Source organism: Leptodactylus fuscus, chromosome 9 (assembly GCF_031893055.1).
Source record: "Leptodactylus fuscus isolate aLepFus1 chromosome 9, aLepFus1.hap2, whole genome shotgun sequence".
In the NCBI taxonomy this organism is placed as follows: domain Eukaryota; kingdom Metazoa; phylum Chordata; class Amphibia; order Anura; family Leptodactylidae; genus Leptodactylus; species Leptodactylus fuscus.
The window spans coordinates 88005812-88032805 of NC_134273.1; the positions used below are offsets into that span (position 1 = coordinate 88005812).

A 26994-nucleotide genomic window follows, 5' to 3' on the forward strand; every position below is an offset into this window, starting at 1 on the left:
ATCACTTATGCCCTCCTACTGTGACATCCCCCCTTTATACTCCAGTCATACCCAAAGCTGCTGACGCCTCATACTTTGTATTCTGATCGCATTCACCATTCTGCTGTTACTTTGTGTCTTATTCTTGTCACATCTGGATATACATTTATAATTCTGCTATTATATCTGGTCTTTATGCTCCAGTCACATTTAAAGCTGCATTTACTGGTTGATATTGCATCCTGCCTACAGTCCTATACTACAGTCACAGCCGAAGCTGCTGTTCCGTCTCATTCACAATTCTGCTGTTACTTCATGTTATACTCTAGTCACAACCAAAGCCTTAAGAATTCTGCTCCTATAGGTGAACCATTTGTTCCATTCCAGTTACTTCCAGAGCTGTGATCACATTGCAGTCTCTTCCATTCTTCTACTCCGGTCACTTCCAGAGCTGTGATCACATTGCAGTCTCTTCCATTCTTCTACTCCGGTCACTTCCAGAGCTGTGATCACATTGCAGTCTCTTCCATTCTTATACTCCGGTCACTTCCAGAGCTCTGATCATATTGCAGTCTCTTCCATTCTTATACTCCGGTCGCTTCCAGAGCTGTGATCATATTGCAGTCTCTTCCATTCTTATACTCCAGTCACTTCCAGAGCTGTGATCACATTGCAGTCTCTTCCATTCTTCTACTCCGGTCACTTCCAGAGCTGTGATCATATTGCAGTCTCTTCCATTCTTATACTCCGGTCACTTCCAGAGCTGTGATCATATTGCAGTCTCTTTCATTCTTCTACTCCGGTCACTTCCAGAGCTGTGATCACATTGCAGTCTCTTCCATTCTTCTACTCCGGTCACTTCCAGAGCTGTGATCACATTGCAGTCTCTTCCATTCTTCTACTCCGGTCACTTCCAGAGCTGTGATCATATTGCAGTCTCTTTCATTCTTGTACTCCAGTTACTTCCAGAGCTGTGATCATATTGCAGTCTCTTCCATTCTTCTACTCCGGTCACTTCCAGAGCTGTGATCATATTGCAGTCTCTTCCATTCTTATACTCCAGTCACTTCCAGAGCTGTGATCACATTGCAGTCTCTTCCATTCTCATACTCCAGTCACTTCCAGAGCTGTGATCACATTGCAGTCTCTTCCATTCTCATACTCCAGTTACTTCCAGAGCTGTGATCATATTGCAGTCTCTTCCATTCTTCTACTCCGGTCACTTCCAGAGCTGTGATCATATTGCAGTCTCTTTCATTCTTGTACTCCAGTTACTTCCAGAGCTGTGATCATATTGCAGTCTCTTCCATTCTTCTACTCCGGTCACTTCCAGAGCTGTGATCATATTGCAGTCTCTTCCATTCTCATACTCCAGTTACTTCCAGAGCTGTGATCATATTGCAGTCTCTTCCATTCTTCTACTCCGGTCACTTCCAGAGCTGCATTCACCAGCTGTGGCTACAATTGTTGTAATTTCCTCCTTTAGTTGCCCGGCTGACACTCTGAGTGTTCTCGCCGTCACCTTGAAGACAGCAGATGTCAGAAGTTTAGCCTTCCACCCCCCCGGACTCCGCCGCCCCCTCCTTCCCATCAGCCCCGGCACGCGCGCTTCCATCTTCTGGCGTCGTTTCCCCTCCGCTCTGTGCACAATGTTATTCTTTGCGCCTTTTATGTCGGCGGATTCTTCGCGGTGTCGTCTTTGAATTATCGCAGACATTTCAACTTCCCCGTGCGGTCTCGGGAGATTGTTCATCCTGGATGGGGCGACGTCCTGATCGGAGCGGGCTGGGAATGTTTGGTGCAGTTTGGTGGCGGCAGGTAGGATACGAGGAAGGACAAAGTACAAAGCGCTTTATGTCTGTAAATATTCGTCCGTCTGCGCGGCGGCGGCGGCTTTGTTCTGCGGCGCGGCGGTAATGAAAGAACTCGGAGAGTTTCTCATCTCTTAATGTCAGAAGACGTCAATCACGGCAGGATCGCAGGCTGCAGCACATGGGGGCCACAGAATACTAAGTAGATGCACCAAAAATGGCGCCGGAGACCTGCCAAAATTACAAGGGACTCTCTGCAGCGCAGGGGTCACCGCCAAGGTCTATGGGGATTTATCGGAAGGTGTGACCTCTTCAAACGTCCCAGCAATGAGCGAAGCGGACGAATCTCCGAAGAGTCGCTTTAGGTTCAGCTCAGGTCGATTAAGATCCTCATGAACCCCCAAGTTTGAAGTTCAAGTCAAACCTAAAATTTTCCAAATGCTTCCAGTTTGTCTGAACCCAAACCCAAAAGTTGGCGGTTTATCACCCACGAACCTCTGACATGATGGGGCTTAGACATTGGGTCTAAAGGCCCAAAGCAAACCTGGACCCGCACCAGAGACCTCGGCAGAGCCCGGGAGAGGTTTGTTGTCTTTGCTCACTTCTCCTCGGCCTCCGAATAGAATGGCAGTTCCAGTTTGGACTGAACAATTTCAACCCAGAACGAAACCGCCGGGCAAATATTTGTGAGATGAATCTCATGAGGTTTCCCCGACACCGGATCCCGGTCCTAGAGATCAGTGAGGTCCCTGCAGTACCTGTAGCCCTGTAATCCTTGTATCAAAGTTCTGCAACATTGTATCTTTTCAATGAGACCCTTCTGCTATCGGTCCGTGAATAGAAACTCTATGGTTCGGAGGCTGCGACCTTCCGCTCTTACAGTGATACTTTGTTACAATGTGTCAGTGCTACGCGACATCTCACCCCTCCTGTGGTTACACTGATCCCTCGTTATAATTATAGGTAATAAGAAGAGAAGAATCAGACAATGGAGCGAAGGACTGTAAGATCAGACTACAAAGGGTCTATGTGTCGTCTGTTACCGTGGAAAAACACGGGCCGTCATGGAGTCTCTATACACAGAACGGTTGGAGATTTTTAATTAAGACTGTTTACAAAGTTGCTTCATTTTCCTGATTTTAGATTCACAGAGAAAAACAAAAAAACAATTGATTGCAAAATTATTCCCGTCCCTGAAGGGTTTGAAGTCGTGAACAATGAGTACAAATTTGGAAATCCATGTGTGTCAATACGTTACATCTGGTGCGGGACTTCTTAATCCTCCCAGCTGCTGGCCACAAGCCAACGAAACTCCAGCTCAATAAGACAAGTGATAAAGTTCCTCTCAGATATCGATTTTGTTTTCTTGTAACCCATTGAACATACCTGGAAGAAGAAGATGACCCCGGACGTCCAGGAGGTCAAGAGGAGGCGCGACGGCTGCGACTTTACTGAAAACGTCACTTTAATAACTGCGGACTGGAACAAGGACATGGCGCCCCCTTCTTGTTGCCGCCACCACTCTCCTCCGGAATGAAAGGTTAGGTCTTCCAATAGGAGATGGGTGGGGGGTCCGACCCCCAGCTGTCCCATTAATGGCTGATAGAATGGGCTGCAGTGCTTGGGTAAGCATAATGTCGTCTTGACCATGGACTGTTATATTTATCCCAATACACCCGCCCCCCCCCCAACCCCACCCCCCCATATAGCAGTCACCAACGAAGAGGAAGATGAGACTCCATGGACTGTTATATTTATCCCAATACACCCGCCCCACCCCCAACCCCACCCCCCCATATAGCAGTCACCAACGAAGAGGAAGATGAGACTCCATGGACTGTTATAACCCAAACCACCCCCCCATACCCACCACCCACCCAACCCAACTCCCCCCCACCCCCACTTTACTAGCTTTGGCAATGCCAAATACCTATTCGGACGTGCCAATAAAGCTTTTTTGATTTGATTTGATTGACTGTATACTGCCATACGTGACATAGTGGTTAGGCCTGGTATTGCAGCTCACTTGCTTGGGAATGGGCTGCAGAAACATCACATATCTGATAGACATGGATCATCCTCCTATGTGTGGGTAGAGATGACAGTGGGAATGAAGGGTCAGACTACAAAGGATCTGCTAGTAGTCTGTTATCATGGAAACGCATACACCTTCATAGGATCGCTATACACAGAGCAGAAGGAAGGATTTGCAATTGGTGACAGATCACAATACTTGGCCCAGGGACTCCTTCCTTCTTGGGTGAAGGTGTTTAGAACCGGAGCGACATCAATCCGATCCTGATGATCTATCCAAATAATCGCCCATCTACGTAAAGGTCCTGGTAAAACCCCTTTATTATTAATGATATAAGTTGGGTGGGGTCCCTGGGATTGACCTTAGCCATGAATGACCCCATTATGGTGCCCACGTCTTCCAAATTCTCCTTGTTCCCAATGGACAAACCCATGTTATTGACACTTGTCTCTATGTTCAGGTATGAGATTGGGGTTCACCATAGTACAAGTCACCCTGAAGACCCCAAAAATGGAAGAAACAGAAGAGTGCATGCCCCAACGCCAACGGAGGGGCCACAGCCTGCACCGACTTACCTGCAAGTGTTGGCGCCCAACAAGGGCTTAGCAATTAATGGCCGCGAGGAATCGACTTCTCTCGAGTAAATCCAAAATGTTGCACCACATAAAATAGAAAAGATAATCAAAATCTTTAATACATTCTCTGACAATATCACAGGGCATTTGGGGAGGGTGTCTCACGAGGTTGGCACATAAGCAGAAAATACTCATTACAAACAGTAAAAAACATACATGCTTTTTGTCACATCTGAGTCCACGGAGTGGCCCCCACAGACCAGGCTCGGGGGGGTCAAAAATGGCGGCCACCTCAACCCACTTCCTGTCAGCGGAACCCCCCGGCCGTGGGCAAATGAAAAGAAAATCAAACACAAACAGCAGAATTCCCCGACAGAGAAAAATAACAAAAAAATAAATAAAAAAATGCAGATAAAGAGAACATGCATTCGGAGACAGAAGACCCCCGGGATTCAGCCAATCACATAACCCGTTCCTGCCAGCCAATCACGCTCAGGAACGGTCTGCTTGTCACACACAGTTTTTGGTCTTTAAAAACCTTGTTTTACGGAAATGAAAATAAAAAAAAATAAAAGAAATGAAACAACTCGGACGAGAAAACGGATGAAAAAAATGTGAAAAAAACCCACAAAAATAAATAAAAAAGGGGCTGAAAAGCTTCATGAGCGACCCAAAGACAATGAGTGTCAGGATGGAAGCCAGGATACTGAAGTGCTCGCTGCTGAGAGGGGGAGGGGGGACCCGAGCAAAGCGGCCTCCCCAAATGGTGAAAGGAAAGTTGGATATGAAAAGGTAGAAGTTTGTATGCAAAAAGTTCTGTACACAAAGATCTGAGTCTGATGGTCCCCTAAATAGGCGGAAGAGCCCTGGTAAGGCCCGCTCACAAACTTGCTTCACGCGGGGCTGGGCGCTCATCGCTGGGTCCTGGCCCCTGAGATATAAGCCAGGAATAGTTCAGATGGCTTGGATAAAGCAGCTTCCCCAGTCCTCAAGGGCAGTGCATCGGCAGATTCCAGCAGCTCCTCTCCTCCCATGATTGGCCGCTGCAAGTGAGGCACGGAGTGGAGAGGAAGCGAACCGCACCACACAACGCAGGAATGAAAATGTAGCTGCTGCCTCTTCCATCTCAGACGAGTAAGCGCCTAGATCACCAGGTTGTTATAACTGACATACTTCTTCTTTGTGGCCGGGCCTGTGAGAAGGAAAAACAATGTAAAGTTATAAGAAGACCAAAAAAATATTACAATACCACCCATTATATACAGGAATAATACTATAATACTACTCCTATGTACAAGAATATAACTACTATAATACTACCTCCTATGTACAAGAATATAACTACTATAATACTGCCCCCTATATACAAGAATATAACTACTATAATACTACTCCTATGTACAAGAATATAACTATTATAATACTACTCCTATGTACAAGAATATAACTACTATAATACTACTCCTATGTACAAGAATATAACTACTATAATACTACTCCTATGTACAAGAATATAACTACTATAATACTACCTCCTATGTACAAGAATATAACTACTATAATACTACCTCCTATGTACAAGAATATAACTACTATAATACTACTCCTATATACAAGAATATAACTACTATAATACTGCTCCTATGTACAAGAATATAACTACTATAATACTACCTCCTATGTACAAGAATATAACTACTATAATACTACCTCCTATGTACAAGAATATAACTACTATAATACTACCTCCTATGTACAAGAATATAACTACTATAATACTACTCCTATGTACAAGAATATAACTACTATAATACTACTCCTATGTACAAGAATATAACTACTATAATACTGCTCCTATGTACAAGAATATAACTACTATAATACTACTCCTATGTACAAGAATATAACTACTATAATACTACTCCTATGTACAAGAATATAACTACTATAATACTGCTCCTATGTACAAGAATATAACTACTATAATACTACTCCTATATACAAGAATATAACTACTATAATACTACCTCCTATGTACAAGAATATAACTACTATAATACTGCTCCTATGTACAGGAATATAACTACTATAATACTGCTCCTATGTACAAGAATATAACTACTATAATACTGCTCCTATGTACAAGAATATAACTACTATAATACTACTCCTATGTACAAGAATATAACTACTATAATACTACTCCTATGTACAAGAATATAACTACTATAATACTGCTCCTATGTACAAGAATATAACTACTATAATACTGCTCCTATGTACAAGAATATAACTACTATAATACTACCTCCTATGTACAAGAATATAACTACTATAGTACTGCTCCTATGTACAAGAATATAACTACTATAATACTGCTCCTATGTACAAGAATATAACTACTATAATACTACTCCTATGTACAAGAATATAACTACTATAATACTACTCCTATGTACAAGAATATAACTACTATATTACTGCCCCCTCTGTACAAGAATATAACTACTATAATACTACTCCTATGTACAAGAATATAACTACTATAATACTGCTCCTATGTACAAGAATATAACTACTATAATCCTACCTCCTATGTACAAGAATATAACTACTATAATACTACCCCCTATGTACAAGAATATAACTACTATAATACTACTCCTATGTACAAGAATATAACTACTATAATACTACTCCTATGTACAAGAATATAACTACTATAATACTGCTCCTATGTACAAGAATATAACTACTATAATACTACTCCTATGTACAAGAATATAACTACTATAATACTACTCCTATGTACAAGAATATAACTACTATAATACTGCTCCTATGTACAAGAATATAATTACTATAATACTACCTCCTATGTACAAGAATATAACTACTATAATACTACCTCCTATGTACAAGAATATAACTACTATAGTACTGCTCCTATGTACAAGAATATAACTACTATAATACTGCTCCTATGTACAAGAATATAACTACTATAATACTACTCCTATGTACAAGAATATAACTACTATAATACTACTCCTATGTACAAGAATATAACTACTATATTACTGCCCCCTCTGTACAAGAATATAACTACTATAATACTACTCCTATGTACAAGAATATAACTACTATAATACTACTCCTATGTACAAGAATATAACTACTATAATACTGCTCCTATGTACAAGAATATAACTACTATAATACTACTCCTATGTACAAGAATATAACTACTATAATACTACTCCTATGTACAAGAATATAACTACTATAATACTGCTCCTATGTACAAGAATATAACTACTATAATACTACCTCCTATGTACAAGAATATAACTACTATAATACTACCTCCTATGTACAAGAATATAACTACTATAGTACTGCTCCTATGTACAAGAATATAACTACTATAATACTGCTCCTATGTACAAGAATATAACTACTATAATACTACTCCTATGTACAAGAATATAACTACTATAATACTACTCCTATGTACAAGAATATAACTACTATATTACTGCCCCCTCTGTACAAGAATATAACTACTATAATACTACTCCTATGTACAAGAATATAACTACTATATTACTGCCCCCTCTGTACAAGAATATAACTACTATAATACTACTCCTATGTACAAGAATATAACTACTATAATACTGCTCCTATGTACAAGAATATAACTACTATAATCCTACCTCCTATGTACAAGAATATAACTACTATAATACTACCCCCTATGTACAAGAATATAACTACTATAATACTACTCCTATGTACAAGAATATAACTACTATAATACTACTCCTATGTACAAGAATATAACTACTATAATACTGCTCCTATGTACAAGAATATAACTACTATAATACTACTCCTATGTACAAGAATATAACTACTATAATACTACTCCTATGTACAAGAATATAACTACTATAATACTGCTCCTATGTACAAGAATATAACTACTATAATACTACCTCCTATGTACAAGAATATAACTACTATAATACTGCCCCCTATAGACTCCTATGTGTGTCCATGCAGCAGACTACTTTGCACTGTTATTACACCAGGCCATGTAATACGGTTTATATAAATGAAGCCGCTCCTTACGGTTGCGCTGTTTCCCGGCTGATCGGTGATGTCATCCCTTTGCGCTCTTATTAAGTTACATCACCACAAATTGTCTCTCTGCTCTATTATTATAGCGCGGCATCAGGGTAGCGTTCGGCAGCCGAGTGCCAGGAAGTAAATACAAACCGCAGCATTTAAGAGGGAAATAAACCGACATCAGACATCAATAAACATTAGAGGACGTCCGATCCCGAGCGAAATAATGAACTTGAAAAAACGAAAGTGTTCACTTAAATAAATTAAATGTATCCACGATGGAAAATGTACAAAGAATGCAAAGTAATGACCTTGACAGCCAATCACAGGCCTGCTCTGGTCCTCCATGTTACCGTCCTTGTGCTGCGGATGTTACATTGTATCAATGTAGACAATACTCTAAGTGATAGCTATAGGCCGTGTAGAGGCAACAGTTACTATAGGGCCCCAGATCCAGGGGCCCCTAAGTGTTCATCTGCCACATTACATATACCCTTATACTAAATAGCACAAGTTGGGGGTCCAGGAGCTTCAAGTTACATCTCTACCTCCAAAAGATTACTTCAAACCTCAATCCTGTCCTGAGGGTTTGTTACAATGTATCAGGGTAGGTAAGTAGCAGGAAGTAACTGCAGCAGGTGGAGGGTTAACTCATTGGGATCCTAGTGGTTCCTTTGGGGTCGTTTTCCACAAGCAGATCATCAGGTTTACATCTTTAGTACTGGTTAATGCTTTAAAAATTTACCAGGTCGGAGTTAACCCTTCACCCCCTGAAATATTTATAACCTTGGACATAAAGTGCAATCCTCAGAATTAATGTGCTGCGAAGATGCGAGTATTAATAGAAGCTGGAATTGTCTGTAATTCTCCTGAACACAAAGGAAAGGTCAGTGAATTGGTTCCTGACGCTGGTTTGTAGCGCAAGGTGATGAGCGGAGAACTACTAATCATCCTGACAAAACTCCCAGGTCTTATGTACTAAGTGACAAATGCCGACACAATAAATATACAAGCTGTGCATCAGCTGACAACCATACCGCTACATGCCTGACAACCTGTAAATATTCACAGACAGATGGAAAAGACCTAGAAATGTGTTATACGCGTGTAATGCAAACAATAGTCATCTGGCAAAGGTCCATGTCTGGCAGTACTAGCGTCAAAGAAAAAATTATAATACTGCCCCCTATGTACATGAACAGAACTACTATAATACTACGCCTATGTACAAGAATATAACTACTATAATACTACCTCCTATGTACAAGAATATAACTACTATAATACTGCTCCTATGTACAAGAATATAACTACTATAATACTACTCCTATGTACAAGAATATAACTACTATAATACTACCTCCTATGTACAAGAATATAACTACTATAATACTACTCCTATATACAAGAATATAACTACTATAATACTACTCCTATGTACAAGAATATAACTACTATAATACTACTCCTATGTACAAGAATATAACTACTATAATACTACCTCCTATGTACAAGAATATAACTACTATAATACTGCTCCTATGTACAAGAATATAACTACTATAATACTACTCCTATATACAAGAATATAACTACTATGATACTGCTCCTATGTACAAGAATATAACTACTATAATACTACCTCCTATGTACAAGAATATAACTACTATAATACTGCTCCTATGTACAAGAATATAACTACTATAATACTACCTCCTATGTACAAGAATATAACTACTATAATACTACTCCTATGTACAAGAATATAACTACTATAATACTACCTCCTATGTACAAGAATATAACTACTATAATACTACTCCTATGTACAAGAATATAACTACTATAATACTACTCCTATGTACAAGAATATAACTACTATAATACTACTCCTATGTACAAGAATATAACTACTATAATACTACTCCCATGTACAAGAATATAACTACTATAATACTACCTCCTATGTGCAAGAATATAACTACTATAATACTACCTCCTATGTACAAGAATATAACTACTATAATACTGCTCCTATGTACAAGAATATAACTACTACAATACTACCTCCTATGTACAAGAATATAACTACTATAATACTGCTCCTATGTACAAGAATATAACTACTATAATACTACTCCTATGTACAAGAATATAACTACTATAATACTGCTCCTATGTACAAGAATATAACTACTATAATACTACTCCTATGTACAAGAATATAACTACTATAATACTGCTCCTATATACAAGAATATAACTGCTATAATTCTACTCCTATGTACAAGAATATAACTACTATAATACTGCTCCTATGTACAAGAATATAACTACTATAATACTACTCCTATGTACAAGAATATAACTACTATAATACTACCTCCTATGTACAAGAATATAACTACTATAATACTGCTCCTATGTACAAGAATATAACTACTATAATACTACTCCTATGTACAAGAATATAACTACTATAATACTACTCCTATGTACAAGAATATAACTACTATAATACTACCTCCTATGTACAAGAATATAACTACTATAATACTGCTCCTATGTACAAGAATATAACTACTATAATACTGCTCCTATGTACAAGAATATAACTACTATAATACTACCTCCTATGTACAAGAATATAACTACTATAATACTACCTCCTATGTACAAGAATATAACTACTATAATACTACTCCTATGTACAAGAATATAACTACTATGATACTACCTCCTATGTACAAGAATATAACTACTATAATACTGCTCCTATGTACAAGAATATAACTACTATAATACTACCTCCTATGTACAAGAATATAACTACTATAATACTGCTCCTATGTACAAGAATATAACTACTATAATACTACCTCCTATGTACAAGAATATAACTACTATAATACTACTCCCATGTACAAGAATATAACTACTATAATACTGCTCCTATATACAAGAATATAACTACTATAATACTACTCCTATGTACAAGAATATAACTACTATAATACTACTTCCTATGTACAAGAATATAACTACTATAATACTGCTCCTATGTACAAGAATATAACTACTACAATACTACCTCCTATGTACAAGAATATAACTACTATAATACTACTCCTATGTACAAGAATATAACTACTATAATACTACCTCCTATGTACAAGAATATAACTACTATAATACTGCTCCTATATACAAGAATATAACTACTATAATACTACTCCTATGTACAAGAATATAACTATTATAATACTGCTCCTATGTACAAGAATATAACTACTATAATACTACTCCTATGTACAAGAATATAACTACTATAATACTACTCCCATGTACAAGAATATAACTACTACAATACTACCTCCTATGTACAAGAATATAACTACTATAATACTGCTCCTATATACAAGAATATAACTACTATAATACTGCTCCTATATACAAGAATATAACTACTATAATACTGCTCCTATGTACAAGAATATAACTACTACAATACTACCTCCTATGTACAAGAATATAACTACTATAATACTACTCCTATGTACAAGAATATAACTACTATAATACTGCTCCTATGTACAAGAATATAACTACTATAATACTACCTCCTATGTACAAGAATATAACTACTATAATACTACCTCCTATGTACAAGAATATAACTACTATAATACTACTCCTATGTACAAGAATATAACTACTATAATACTGCTCCTATGTACAAGAATATAACTACTATAATACTACTCCTATGTACAAGAATATAACTACTATAATACTACCTCCTATGTACAAGAATATAACTACTATAATACTGCTCCTATGTACAAGAATATAACTACTACAATACTACCTCCTATGTACAAGAATATAACTACTATAATACTACTCCTATGTACAAGAATATAACTACTATAATACTACCTCCTATGTACAAGAATATAACTACTATAATACTGCTCCTATATACAAGAATATAACTACTATAATACTACTCCTATGTACAAGAATATAACTATTATAATACTGCTCCTATGTACAAGAATATAACTACTATAATACTACTCCTATGTACAAGAATATAACTACTATAATACTACTCCCATGTACAAGAATATAACTACTACAATACTACCTCCTATGTACAAGAATATAACTACTATAATACTGCTCCTATATACAAGAATATAACTACTATAATACTGCTCCTATATACAAGAATATAACTACTATAATACTACCTCCTATGTACAAGAATATAACTACTATAATACTACCTCCTATGTACAAGAATATAACTACTATAATACTACTCCTATGTACAAGAATATAACTACTATAATACTGCTCCTATGTACAAGAATATAACTACTATAATACTACCTCCTATGTACAAGAATATAACTACTATAATACTGCTCCTATGTACAAGAATATAACTACTATAATACTGCTCCTATATACAAGAATATAACTACTATAATACTGCTCCTATGTACAAGAATATAACTACTACAATACTACTCCTATGTACAAGAATATAACTACTATAATACTATCTCCTATGTACTAGAATATAACTACTATAATACTGCTCCTATGTACAAGAATATAACTACTATAATACTACCTCCTATGTACAAGAATATAACTACTATAATACTACCTCCTATGTACAAGAATATAACTACTATAATACTACTCCTATGTGCAAGAATATAACTACTATAATACTACTCCTATGTACAAGAATATAACTACTATAATACTACTCCTATGTACAAGAATATAACTACTATAATACTGCTCCTATGTACAAGAATATAATTACTATAATACTACTCCTATGTACAAGAATATAACTACTATAATACTACTCCTATGTACAAGAATATAACTGCTATAATTCTACTCCTATGTACAAGAATATAACTACTATAATACTACTCCTATGTACAAGAATATAACTACTATAATACTACTCCTATGTACAAGAATATAACTACTATAATACTACTCCTATGTACAAGAATATAACTACTATAATACTACCTCCTATGTACAAGAATATAACTACTATAATACTGCTCCTATGTACAAGAATATAACTACTATAATACTGCTCCTATGTACAAGAATATAACTACTATAATACTGCTCCTATGTACAAGAATATAACTACTATAATACTACCTCCTATGTACAAGAATATAACTACTATAATACTGCTCCTATGTACAAGAATATAACTACTATAATACTACCTCCTATGTACAAGAATATAACTACTATAATACTACTCCTATGTACAAGAATATAACTACTATGATACTACCTCCTATGTACAAGAATATAACTACTATAATACTGCTCCTATGTACAAGAATATAACTACTATAATACTACCTCCTATGTACAAGAATATAACTACTATAATACTACTCCTATGTGCAAGAATATAACTACTATAATACTACCTCCTATGTACAAGAATATAACTACTATAATACTACCTCCTATGTACAAGAATATAACTACTATAATACTACTCCTATGTACAAGAATATAACTACTATAATACTGCTCCTATGTACAAGAATATAACTACTATAATACTACCTCCTATGTACAAGAATATAACTACTATAATACTACTCCCATGTGCAAGAATATAACTACTATAATACTACTCCTATGTACAAGAATATAACTACTATAATACTGCTCCTATGTACAAGAATATAACTACTATAACACTACCTCCTATGTACAAGAATATAACTACTATAATCCGGTTTTGGTCTTGTCTTGGTGTCCCAGTTCTCAGTGTATATGATCGGTAATATAACGCTGCACAGTAGTGTCATTAATCTTCTTTCCACCGCAGCACTACTGTAGGGCACACACTATGATGCTGTTATGGGGTCCGTAGAGAATTTGCCCCCCTGTCCTCTCTATATGGGGTTTGGGGTTAGAGGTGAAGGTCATTACAAGGTTATTACAGCGGGTAGTTACATGTAGCGGGTTAGTATTGGGGAGCCGTCAGTGATATTTGGGACGTGGGCCCCTCATGCTCTCTCTTATGCGCCGTCCTCTGGCACTGCAGCGGTTAAATGTGGCAGCGGGGGGTGCGGAGTAAGTAAGGAGCAGAGAGCTATAAAACACAATGTAAGTGCGCAGGCAGCAGAGGACATAAATCCCGGCTCTAACTTTCGCAGGCGGCGGAGGATTTGCCGACAGACCCCTCAATTAGTCATAAAACTCTCATCCAAGAATTAAAAATGAAAGCACATCGCGGCTGATCACAGCGAGAAAATGGCGAGCGGCGGTTATGACACTGGCATCCATCACCCGCCATGGAGCGGCCGCCACTGTCCTGTGCAGAGGGGCAGATGTTCCGGGGGTCATTTAGCAGACATGGCCGGGCTCTTTGGCCCGCTGCTCCCTCCAGCTGGAGATCACCATTACTTAGTGGGCACAGGACGTGAAGGATGGGCAGAGATGTCACTGACTGGGGTATATGAGGGCGACGCTCTACGTACCGCCCTATAAGCAGAGTCTGGAGACCCCCGTAGCTCGTCTGAGCGAGCAGATGGGAGAATGTGATGGCGGTTTCCTTGCTAGACATGATGGGTTTATTGCCTTATTGAGCCAGAACTGAAATGTATTCATGGAGATTGCAGCTCCGGAGCTTAATTCTGGTCAACAGCTGGAAGAAGACAGGAATTGATAGGACGATTGTGTGGCGTGTGGATGGGCGCGCTGAGCTGTGGATCCTCTCCGCCTGCCGCCTCACACTCTATCAATTTAAGCTTTGGACACGTTGTGTGACAAATGTCTCAAAACCTAACAGGGGACGCGACAATGATAGCGCCGGACCTGTCACTGCCGCACCACACGATGGGATGTCGTAGATGTAGCCCGACCTGCAATCATATGAGGGACCATGGGCGGCCCAGAGCTCGGACCCCCCGAAAATCAGATGTCAATAGGTGGCAGGTTAAATACTTCATCCGACCCCTTTCATTTACCAGAGCTCTGCCTTGTAATGAGCCCTCGGCAGACAGTGAACCAACAGGGGGTGCTGCAGGTCCTGGAGAATAATAACAAAAAGCATTGCAGCTTTGGATGTGACTGGTGGAAGTCTGACCTCTGGGACCCTCAGTAACCCAGAGAATGAAGAGGCTGCAGCACTCCTGACCCCGGGGCTATGCAGTGCACCCCCTTCACATTCTGGGGGGATGCTCTGAGCCAGCACGGTGTCCTCTTCACTCTCAGAGCTCAGTCCCCCCCATCATAAAGTCATGATATCACATGGACTATCCCTTTAAGATGCGGTGTGTTGTCCCAGCTTTGTATCTCGGCGCTCAGCACGGATTTGATTCATCTGTTCTTATTCATCTGGCTCTCTGGAATTTTCCGTTCTTAGCTACGTTTCGCGCTCGCAGCTCTTCACACATGATTTTCTCTTCCCACACTTCACAATTATTTTAATACCGTCTTTTACAGTTTAATTTTAGCCATGTTGTTCCAAGGTGATAACTATCAGTTATATATATATAGGCGGTGGGGTTAGGACTTCACTGCGCTCGGCAGAATATCTGTATGGCGGTATTAATGACCCCCTCCCCCATAATGATTATATAGAACATATAATTATAGATCAGATCAGAGGGGCAGAGTCGCTCAGCGCAACAAGCATGGACATACAGCGCTCGATTTATGGCAGTAAAGTGAGACTAGAGGCCTTACATGAATGGGAAAAGCAAGAATAAGCAGGGGTGGGGCTTCCTGTAAGCAGGGGTGGGGCTTCCTGTAAGCAGGGGTGGGACTTCCTGTAATCAGGGGTGGGGCTTCCAGATAGATTTGTGTTTATTGTTAATATGTAACAGTTTTACATCTGGACATAATCTATATCTCCAGTCACCTCCAGAGCAGCAATCATAATTCTGTTGGAAGTAACAATGTATCATTTGATATTGCAACAAAGTATTATCTGCTTCCGTATAAGGCACATTAATAGATGGGATGTGCAGATGTAGCAGAGCTGAATGTGTCACTTCACCATGTTCATGATAGGCCTACACATTTGTATATAGGGAAAGTGTAGAGTTACGGTCTATTATGTGCCTGCCATGGTCTATGTGGCCGATATACTACGGTCGAGTGTTCTGGGTCCATCCTCCTGGTATAAATGAGCAGTTTCCATTCACAGACGTCTTGGAAAAGATGAAGGATTGAAATGCAAAGTCTATGAGCAAGTTCCTGGATGATTTAGAATAAGACTATTAAAAGGGATTGTCCAAGACTCCATATGTATTATATCCTGATGACTATCCATAGGGTATTACCGGTGGGAGCCCAGCACCCAGACCCCCACTGACACACACATTCCTGGACATCCCCTTTAAGCTCCTGCGCAGAGTTGACTGATTCTAGAGGTATCATGGGAAACTTGCAAAATCTGCACCAGGGGCCACATGTGCCATTTATAATACTGGTGTGTGCACCTAGGCCCCCCTAAGACACCAGGCCATGGCTGCGCCCCTATCTCTGCACCCCTATATCTGCATCCCCTATAGCTCATATACCTGCTGACCCTGGAATAATGGCGGTACAATGCGCAGTCCTCGCTGCATCCTGCAGACCTAGGCCGGTATCAGGTGACATATGCGCAGTATTGACCCCGCTGCAGATGCCTCACCCACAGGGGTAATTTGGGGATTGCTCTCATATATAACTCTATACCCCAGATGGATATAATCATTACTCGCACTCACCACAGAATTACGTCCACATCAATATCCCGACCCCATCACAATATATTCCCCGACACATCTCCTGAGGGCCAAACAGCAAAAAACCTCAGCGGGGCGATAAATCTAAAAAGCATCGAATAAACAGAGATTACGGCCAAGCGGAGCAGTTGTCAGATCATGTATGCAGGACAGCGAGGCGGGATAAATCACATATAGTGTCACCTCCGGGACACGGCGCCCCCCGCTGCTGCCAAATGGCCTGGCCCCTGTAGAAGTGCGCCCCATTGCCTGTCACCGGCTGTAACATATTGGATGGCCCGGGCTATTGTGTGGAATAAATGGCGCTCACCCTTCTCTTGTTTCTATAATTGCTAATTAATCTTACATTCCGACAGAAGAGGAACATTGTGGGAAGAGCGGAAAACGGGAGGCTTAAAGGGACGTTGCAAATTGACTTTATTTTACTGCACATATAGTATAGGGGCCCTATAGAAAACAGTAGCCAGGGGCCCTTCTCCGTGCACTGGGTTACACTACGACAGGAGTCGGCAACCTTTGGGATACTACACTTCCCAGCATGCACCATTACTCAGCTGGTGATTGGAGCATGATGGGCATAACCTGAGGATTCTGGGCCCCTTTGCAAAATATATAAGAGGACCCCTACCTGCCTTATGCCATATAGATTAGTGGTATATTATGTGACAGAGGGACTTTTGGGGCCCCTATAAGGGTCCAGGGCCCGATCACCACTGCTGCCTCTGCACCCCTTATAGCTACGCCCCTGGCTGGAGTGACAAAGGTTGCTGACCCCTGCACTATAACCATGGGTCGGGCTCCCAATACCTGTTCCCACCCTCAATACCCATAATATAGAGGATGGGACCCTTAGACTTCTCTCCTCATGTATTGCACTCTCCACAACATGGGGGGCCTGGACCATCCTGAGCCGGGGTCCCCAGATCTGCACCCTCTAAATTGCTGTCAATTTATGGAAATGAGGATAATCATTGCATAGCGAGGAATTCTGCAACTTTCCAATAGACTTTGTATAGAAATTCATTGCCTGGACCTCTGCTGGCTGTCAGTGAATGGAAATGTTCTTATGTTACTCTAGGATGGCCGGGGGTAGGGAACCTTTGCCGTCCAACTCCCAACATGCTCCATTCACTTCCATGCAAGTTCCAAGAACAGTAAAGAAGTATGCATGCTTGGAGTTGTAGTTTTGCAACAGCTGGAGAGCCGTACATTCCCTACCCCCGCTCCAGAGGCTGAAATCCATCAGATCTCACAGCTGAGGGTTTGTTACAATTGTATCCGATCTAAAGGTAAACACATCAGCAGCACAAATATCTCCCCTGCCCTTAGATACAATGTATCCAAGCAGATGCAGCCCTCACAGTATACACTAGTCTATACAGAGAGTATATAAATATATAGGAGAGGTTTTGCTTTTATACCAGAGGCCGCAACATTTTATCTTCAGTTTTCTGCTTTTATCTCAAAACCGAAAACTGCGAATTCTTATAAACCCAGAAATTCTATAAAAGGTGAAGCCGCCGGCTGTAAAAGCGGAGATTATACCAGCAGCAAAACGTGAAAGGCGATGATCTGTTGTGCGAGTATACGGCTATAAATCTGCAGCAGGCCGAGTGTACAAGGAAGAGCCCGGGAAAATATCCCAATCATCAAGGCCGGAGCAAAGAGACGACAGATCCTCATTCACCAGACAAAAAGTAACTAGAATATAGGACTGTTGGTAGAGCAAGGATACCATCCCCCGCTCAGGACCCCTCTATACCCCCTCTATGCACCAGGACAGGGAGCTGCAGGCAAAGCAAACCCGTCCACCAATGGTCAGCCATTGAACTGAATGGGCGGCTTGTAATACCACATTTCTCCTGTGGTGGCCGCCATAGAACAGATACATGAAAAAATGAAACTCCCCCATGGGGGCGCCACCCAGCTTTCACAATATCCTTCAAGTGGCATCTACCTACCTTTGTAAGGATATACTTCTATCCGCCTGCCATTCAGGATCCTGGAAAGGAATGGTGGCAAGTGCGTGGTAAAGCTGGGTGACAAGCCACTGGTTTCAAGCAACTAAATAATGCTCCATCTCCACAGCGCCACCCCTGAGTTGTGGTAGAATGGTGGCATTGCAGCGCCCTCTGGAGCAAATTCTTCAGAAAAAAAGTTGCAATCCGTCATGTGACTATTGGAAGAAAATCGGCCATTGTTGCCAAGATTATTGTAACGTTACCAAGGCTCGTGACCGATGTTGCGTCTCCATGAAGTCGGATTCGAGGGGTTGGGAAAACGGAACAAAACGCCTGCAACATTTTCCCCTTTTTTACCGTCAGCGCTCAACATGCAATTAAAGGAACGTAATGAAGGGAAATGTGAGGTTAAGTGGAATATAAAGCGCGAATATTCATGAAATATTAACGCGCCGCCGCTTTAAGAGCCTGACGGTATTTCTCCCTGACAAGCCGTGAATTTTGATGCTTAAATCGATTTTTATTAGAGGTTTAATCACAAAGTGCGAAGGAGCCGATCCAACGAAAAACAGAGGCCGCAAAGACCGCTGCTTCTTCATTGTAGTGTATCTGCTTCCAGGAAAGCTGGGTGACAACCTCTAGGTAAGTGGAAGTTGCGGTCGTATTGGTTAACACCCAACTTTCCTAGAATCCTCAATGGCAGATCTACTTGGTTATGGGGATAAAGCAGTAATTGGGAGAATGTGTTATTCATAAGCCTGGGAAAGCTGGGTGATCAGTCCTACGGTGGCCGTTATGACAGACAAGTTTCTATACTATAACGTTACACTACGGGGCCCTATAGTAACCTTCAGAAAGGGGCCCCGATCTGCCATATCCCTGCAACAATGTTACTCTGATCTGCACTGTATCCATTGGGTCAGATCTGTATTCTGTTTTCCATTGCACCCTTAGGCGCTGTTCACACATGTTGGATTTTGGTGCAGTTTGCATCCCAAGCAGAAATCCAAGGGTTAACCTCAGATGCTTGTCACTTCCATCATATATACCATAGGCTGGCGGCTTCATAGCCTTTACAATGCCTGCTAGCCCCGCCCATATCTCTACATAAGAGACAGTTATGCAGAGTCAAGTGTTTTCTAAGCTCCGCCCACTTTAGCAAACGTTTAAAAAGCAACTTATGGGGCATTTATAAAGTAATAAAGTTTCTATAGTTTCTCATTCTGAAATGTCCCTGCCGGATTATTACCGGTCTCACATAGGGGGTCGCGACAATGTAACATTATGTGGGATCTGGAGAGTTCCTTTAAGTGACCCCTTTAATAACTCAATGGGAGCAGCAGAGGGCGGTAATGTAGCAGAGGTGGCGATGCAGCCGGCGGAGCGCAGCGTCTGTCTGTTTATGACACTTTCGCTCTGGTTTCCATCAGCATCTTCGAACAATATCGACACTAATGGCCCCATTATATAGCGGCTCCGGCAGCGCGTGCGTCCCCGGGGAGCGCAGAACTGCCAAACGCGGCCACTCCCAGGCCGTGAGTAACAATTACTAGCGCCCATTAGCTGGGATTTATATTTATGGACAGGTAACAAACTCCTACAAGGCGACGGAGCGAAAGACGCTGGGGTAAACCTTCCTGGAAGTAATTGGAGGTGTTAAAGGGGCACTCCAAACTTACATCGCTAGGATGTACCATCACACTATGATCAGCGGGGGTCTGACCTCTGAGATCGCCAGTGATTGGGAGGAGGGGGCAGAGCTGGTGTGGGGGCCCCTGAGATCTGGCCTGCAATATAAGATGGGAACACCCATTTAAAGGGATTTTCTGAGACTGATGATCGGCCCTTAGGAGGAGTCATCAATATGTGATTGGTGGGATCAGACACCCAGGACCTTCACTGATCAGCTGGCTCAGGAGAGCGATGCGGACTCTTCATTCGATACCAAGCACAGCGCTGCACATTGTATATTGGTTGTGCTTGGTACTGCAGCTCAGCCGATTAACTTCAATGGGGCTGAACTGCTGCTGTACCACGTGACTGATGACATCATCGGCACAGGAGAGAGGCCGCGATGTGGAGATCCCAGGTGTCAGACCCAACTGGTGACATATTGATGATCTATAGGTGCAAATATAAATGCTCTGCTTGCACTTGTCACATTTGCAGGGTTGTTACAGTTGCAGGATTATCACAGTTGCAGGGTTGTTACAGTTGCAGGGTTTTTGCAGGGTTGTCGCAGTGGCAGGGTTGTTGCAGTGGCAGGGTTATTCCAGTTGCATGGTTATTCCAGCTGCAGGGTTGTTACATTTGCAGGGTTGTTGCATTTGCAGGGTTGTTGCATTTGCAGGGTTGTTGCAGCTGCAGGGTTGTCGCAGCTGCAGGGTTGTCGCAGCTGCAGGGTTGTCATAGTGGCAGGGTTATTACAGTTGCAGGGTTATTACAGCTGCAGGGTTGTTACAGTTGCAGGGTTGTCATAGTGGCAGGGTTATTACAGCTGCAGGGTTGTTACAGTTGCAGGATTGTTGCAGGGTTGTCGCAGTGGCAGGGTTGTTACAGTTGCAGGGTTATTACATTTGCAGGGTTGTCACAGTTGTCATAGTGGCAGGGTTATTACATTTGCAGGGTTGTTGCAGTTGCAGGGTTGTTACAATTGTAGGATTGTTGCAGGGTTGTCATAATGGCAGGGCTATTACAGTTGCAGGGTTGTTGCAGTTGCAGGGTTGTCATAGTTGCAGGGATGTTACAGAGTTGTCACAGTTGCAGGGTTGTCACAGTTGTCATAGAGGCAGGGTTATTACATTTGCAGGGTTGTTGCAGTTGCAGGGTTGTTACAATTGTAGGATTGTTGCAGGGTTATTACAGTTGCAGGGTTGTTACATTTGTGTCCTGAACATTCCAGACTGATACAATGTAACAAACCATCAGGACAAGAAGCTGAGATCTGCTGCAGAGTAATTCACTATCAATGAGCGGAGTCGGAGCTGTTTGCAGACTGAGGAGATTTAGAGGCTCATTTATTCCGTATTCCGCGCGGTGATAAATTAAGCGTTCGCCGGCAGTTTTCGTGTCTCCAGTCTTTATGCACCTTATGGTGTCGCTGCTCTTGTGAACATCATTTTATAGGTGACTTTGAATAACTTTGCAAATCTATTGCTTTATCTGTACTGGTCTCATTGTATACTCCAGTCACATCCAAAGCTGCATTCAATATTCATCTGACTACAGTGTGCTGACGGAAATGCCATCTAGTTCTGAACTGTAATGCACGATCTATACAGGGCTGAACCACCAGGAGGCAGCAGAGAGGAGCTACAACCTCAACTATACAGAGACTTGCAGAATTTTTTACGCAGATTTGGATGTGTATGGAGTAAAAGTGATCCCATTCTCAGGTGGATGTTGTGCCCCTGTCCACACTGAGCTGCATTACACCTGGTATTGTAATGTATATTGGAGGTGACACCCTCGGCTCTATAGCGCCACCCACCAGATACAGGTCAGCAGGTCACCTATAGGGCAGCTGATCTGCACTCACTGAGACCCTATTCCATATCTCCCGGGCTGTGGATCATATACAGACGTAGTCATGGAGACCAGTCATGTCTTATTACCCCGCGGGAGGCGAGGCGGTGGTCACAGAAGCCGCATCACTTATTTATAGCGCTAGTTGCCTTAGTTTTACTTATTTAGTTCATGTTTGCATTTGATCTTCTTTCGGCTTCCTGGGCCGAGCCGTGATCGCTCCGCGGAAAGCAACGCACTAATATTTCATGGTGGAGCGTCCTGGAGACGAAGGCAGAAGGGGCAGGTCCAGCACACGTAACACAGCACATGAATGTTGTGGGCAATAAGGGGGCATTATACTATGTGTGGGGGAAATAAAGGGGCATTATACTGTGTGGGGGCACTAAGGGGGCATTATACTGTGTGGGGGGACTAAGGGGGCATTATACTGTGTGTGGGGGCACTAAGGGGGCATTATACTGTGTGTGGGGGTAGTAAGGGGGCATTATACAGTGTGTGGGGGCAATAAGGGGGCATTATACTGTGTGTGGGGGCACTAAGGGGGCATTATACTGTGTGTGGGGGTAGTAAGAGGGCATTATACTGTGTGTGGGGGTAGTAAGGGGGCATTATACTGTGTGTGGGGGCAATAAGGGGGCATTATACAGTGTGTGGGGGCAATAAGGGGGCATTATACTGTGTGTGGGGGCACTAAGGGGGCATTATACTGTGTGTGGGGGTAGTAAGGGGGCATTATACAGTGTGTGGGGGCAATAAGGGGGCATTATACTGTGTGTGGGGGTAGTAAGGGGGCATTATACTGTGTGTGGGGGCAATAAGGGGCATTATACAGTGTGTGGGGGCAATAAGGGGGCATTATACTGTGTGTGGGGGCACTAAGGGGGCATTATACTGTGTGTGGGGGTAGTAAGGGGGCATTATACAGTGTGTGGGGGCAATAAGGGGGCATTATACTGTGTGGGGGTAGTAAGGGGGCATTATACTGTGTGTGGGGGTAGTAAGGGGGCATTATACAGTGTGTGGGGGTAGTAAGGGGGCATTATACTGTGTGGGGGCATTAACGGGGCATTATACAGTGTGTGGGGGCAATAAGGGGCATTATACTGTGTGGGGGCACTAAGGGGGCATTATACTGTGTGGGGGCACTACGGGGGCCATTATACTGTATGGGGGCAATAAGGGGGGCATTATACTGTGTGGGGGCACTAAGGGGGCATTATACTGTGTGGGGGGCACTAAGGGGGCATTATACTGCATGGGGGTAGTAAGGGGGCATTATACTGTGTGTGGGGGTAGTAATGGGGCATTATACTGTGTGTGGGGGCACTAAGGGGGCATTATACTGTGTGTGGGGGCACTAAGTGTTAGGAGTATTTAGGTTCTTTACTTTCTATTTTTCTTACCTGGGGAGTTTTTGGCTGCGCAGTGTCTGGGGTGGCATCCTGGCGCTGCGGGGTTGTCCTGTCGTGAGTATTGGTGCACACCTTCTGACTTGCACGCGCGCACTGTTGGTAGGCAGCTTTATCTCCTGGTTGATTAGTCTGTCCTCCCATTTGCACCTGGGAGGAGTGGTCTCTACTCTGTATTTAAACCCATGCCTCCCATGGTTCTGTGCTGAGTGTCGCTTTTACAGAGCTAGGCCTTAGCAGGAGGAGTAGGTGGTGTTCTGGGATAGAGGAAGTTCCGTGGTTGGTTTTTGGGAGGTTTGGGTGAACGAGTTGGTTTGTGTGTTTTCCCTTCTGTGTTCACCAATCCTCCCTCTGTGTATAATTGACTGTGTGAGTGAATTGCCTTATCCTTTGATTTCTACTCAGTTTCCCTGTGTTTGTTTCCTAGTGTAAGGTTCCTTCCCATATTGGTTTGGGGGAATCCTTTCCCACATTTTTCCTGTGTGCTGCTTGTGTTGTTAGTCAGCGCACACCCTTGTCAGTCCCTGTCAGTAGCAGCTTCACTTGTTCGTTAGGGGTGACCCCCTTTAGTCTCCAGTCCCTAGAGGTCTTATAGGGCATTCCTTCTCCCACTTCCCTCTAGGCCTACGGTATCAGTGAGAGAGGAGCTGTCGGGGTCAGGCTTAGCCTGAGAACAGCTGACCCACACCCGTGAGGCAGGGACCGGGATAGCTAGTGGGAGTAGTGCAGGGCGAGATTCCCTACTGCTATCCCTTAGCCCCGTTGCAGCTACCTGGACTGACATAACACTAAGGGGGCATTAGACTGTGTGGGGGCACTAAGGAGGCATTATATTGTTCGGGGGTAGTAAGGGGGGATTATATTCTGTCTGGGTCACTATAAGGGATGGTTGGTGAGATAAAATGAATCTATATGAACAATTACACTGACTCTGACTAGCACTATGGCGCCCCCTATATAAACTGGGCAAATTACAGATCTCTTCCAGACCACAAGGCCAGGTATAGAAATCCTGAACTCTAGAAGGTGAGGTAATCTGAGAGGAGAGGTCTGCTTTCTTCCAGCGCCTCCCTTGCTCGCAGGCCATGTGTGGTATTACAGCTGAGCCCATTCTGTTGAGTTGCATACTGGGAGGGTATTTCCGGGGTGTGCAGGCTCGTGGATGCGGTGTCTGCTTCTCTCGGCCCCCTTGTCAATCCGGGCTGGAAATGGCACTTTATTAACAGATTTGTGATCCGCCAACGACAGGCAGAAAGTCCGATTCAGCAGTTTGCCTCTAACAAGGGAAGAAGCTGCTGACCTCACAAGATACCGCCACCGCCGCGCTCCCTGCCATCCTGTGGGGACAGCCCGCTCACACTGTCACATGTCACAGGACATTGGGGAGGGTGACAGGTTCACGGAGAAGCCTTGTGGCCCCGCGGGAGGACGCCTCACATCGGATTAAATCTTCATTAGATGAACAAGCGGAATCGGAGTCTACAGCTGGGATTGTCTAATGTGGTCCTGACCCTGTCGTCTGACTACACGCCGCCATCTGAACACGGCCGACCTGGAGAAGAGCGGTCACACCTGGCAGAGCTGCCCCTGATCTCCACAGCTTCATAGAGTCTATTATATAGATATCAGGTTCTGGAAAAATGTGACACCAAGCTTTCCCAGAACCCTGAAAAGAACAGAATGTCTCACTGATACAGCAAATAAAACCTATAGAAAGTACAAGCCAAAACTACTGCGGAATATACCAAGTGCAAAACACCCCGGGGGGAACTACAAGGGAGGAGGGAGAGAAGACGCCACAGGGCCCAACGAGTAAGAGGGGCCCAACAACACAAAGACACAAAGTCAGGGAGCGATGACCTGATTGTAACCTGACACTACATTTCCTTGTACTGTGACATCACTGTGTGTATTATCCCTGTACTGTGACATCACTGTGTGTATTATCCTGTACTGTGACATCACTGTGTGTATTATCTCTGTACTGTGACATCACTGTGTGTATTATCCTGTACTGTGACATCACTGTGTGTATTATCCTGTACTGTGACATCACTGTGTGTATTATCTCTGTACTGTGACATCGCTGTGTGTATTATCTCTGTACTGTGACATCGCTGTGTGTATTATCCCTGTACTGTGACATCACTGTGTGTATTATCTCTGTACTGTGACATCACTGTGTGTATTATCCTGTACTGTGACATCACTGTGTGTATTATCCCTGTACTGTGACATCACTGTGTGTATTATCTCTGTACTGTGACATCACTGTGTGTATTATCCCTGTACTGTGACATCACTGTGTGTATTATCCTGTACTGTGACATCGCTGTGTGTATTATCTCTGTACTGTGACATCACTGTGTGTATTATCTCTGTACTGTGACATCACTGTGTGTATTATCCTGTACTGTGACATCACTGTGTGTATTATCTCTGTACTGTGACATCACTGTGTGTATTATCCCTGTACTGTGACATCACTGTGTGTATTATCCCTGTACTGTGACATCACTGTGTGTATTATCTCTGTACTGTGACATCACTGTGTGTATTATCCTGTACTGTGACATCACTGTGTGTATTATCCTGTACTGTGACATCACTGTGTGTATTATCTCTGTACTGTGACATCACTGTGTGTATTATCCCTGTACTGTGACATCACTGTGTGTATTATCTCTGTACTGTGACATCACTGTGTGTATTATCCCTGTACTGTGACATCACTGTGTGTATTATCTCT

At 42.2% G+C, this 26994-nt stretch overlaps 1 protein-coding gene across 1 annotated transcript in view; it reads right to left on the reverse strand.

Moving 5' to 3' along the window:
• Positions 1-5054: 5054 nt before the first annotated feature.
• GRM7 (glutamate metabotropic receptor 7) overlaps positions 5055-26994 on the reverse strand; it is a 301873-nt gene continuing 279933 nt past the window's right edge. Inside the window, exon 10 of the mRNA XM_075286784.1 lies at positions 5055-5592. Within this exon, the coding sequence (XP_075142885.1) occupies positions 5543-5592 (50 nt within the window). The 3' untranslated portion in view covers positions 5055-5542. The remainder of the gene's footprint in view (positions 5593-26994) is intronic.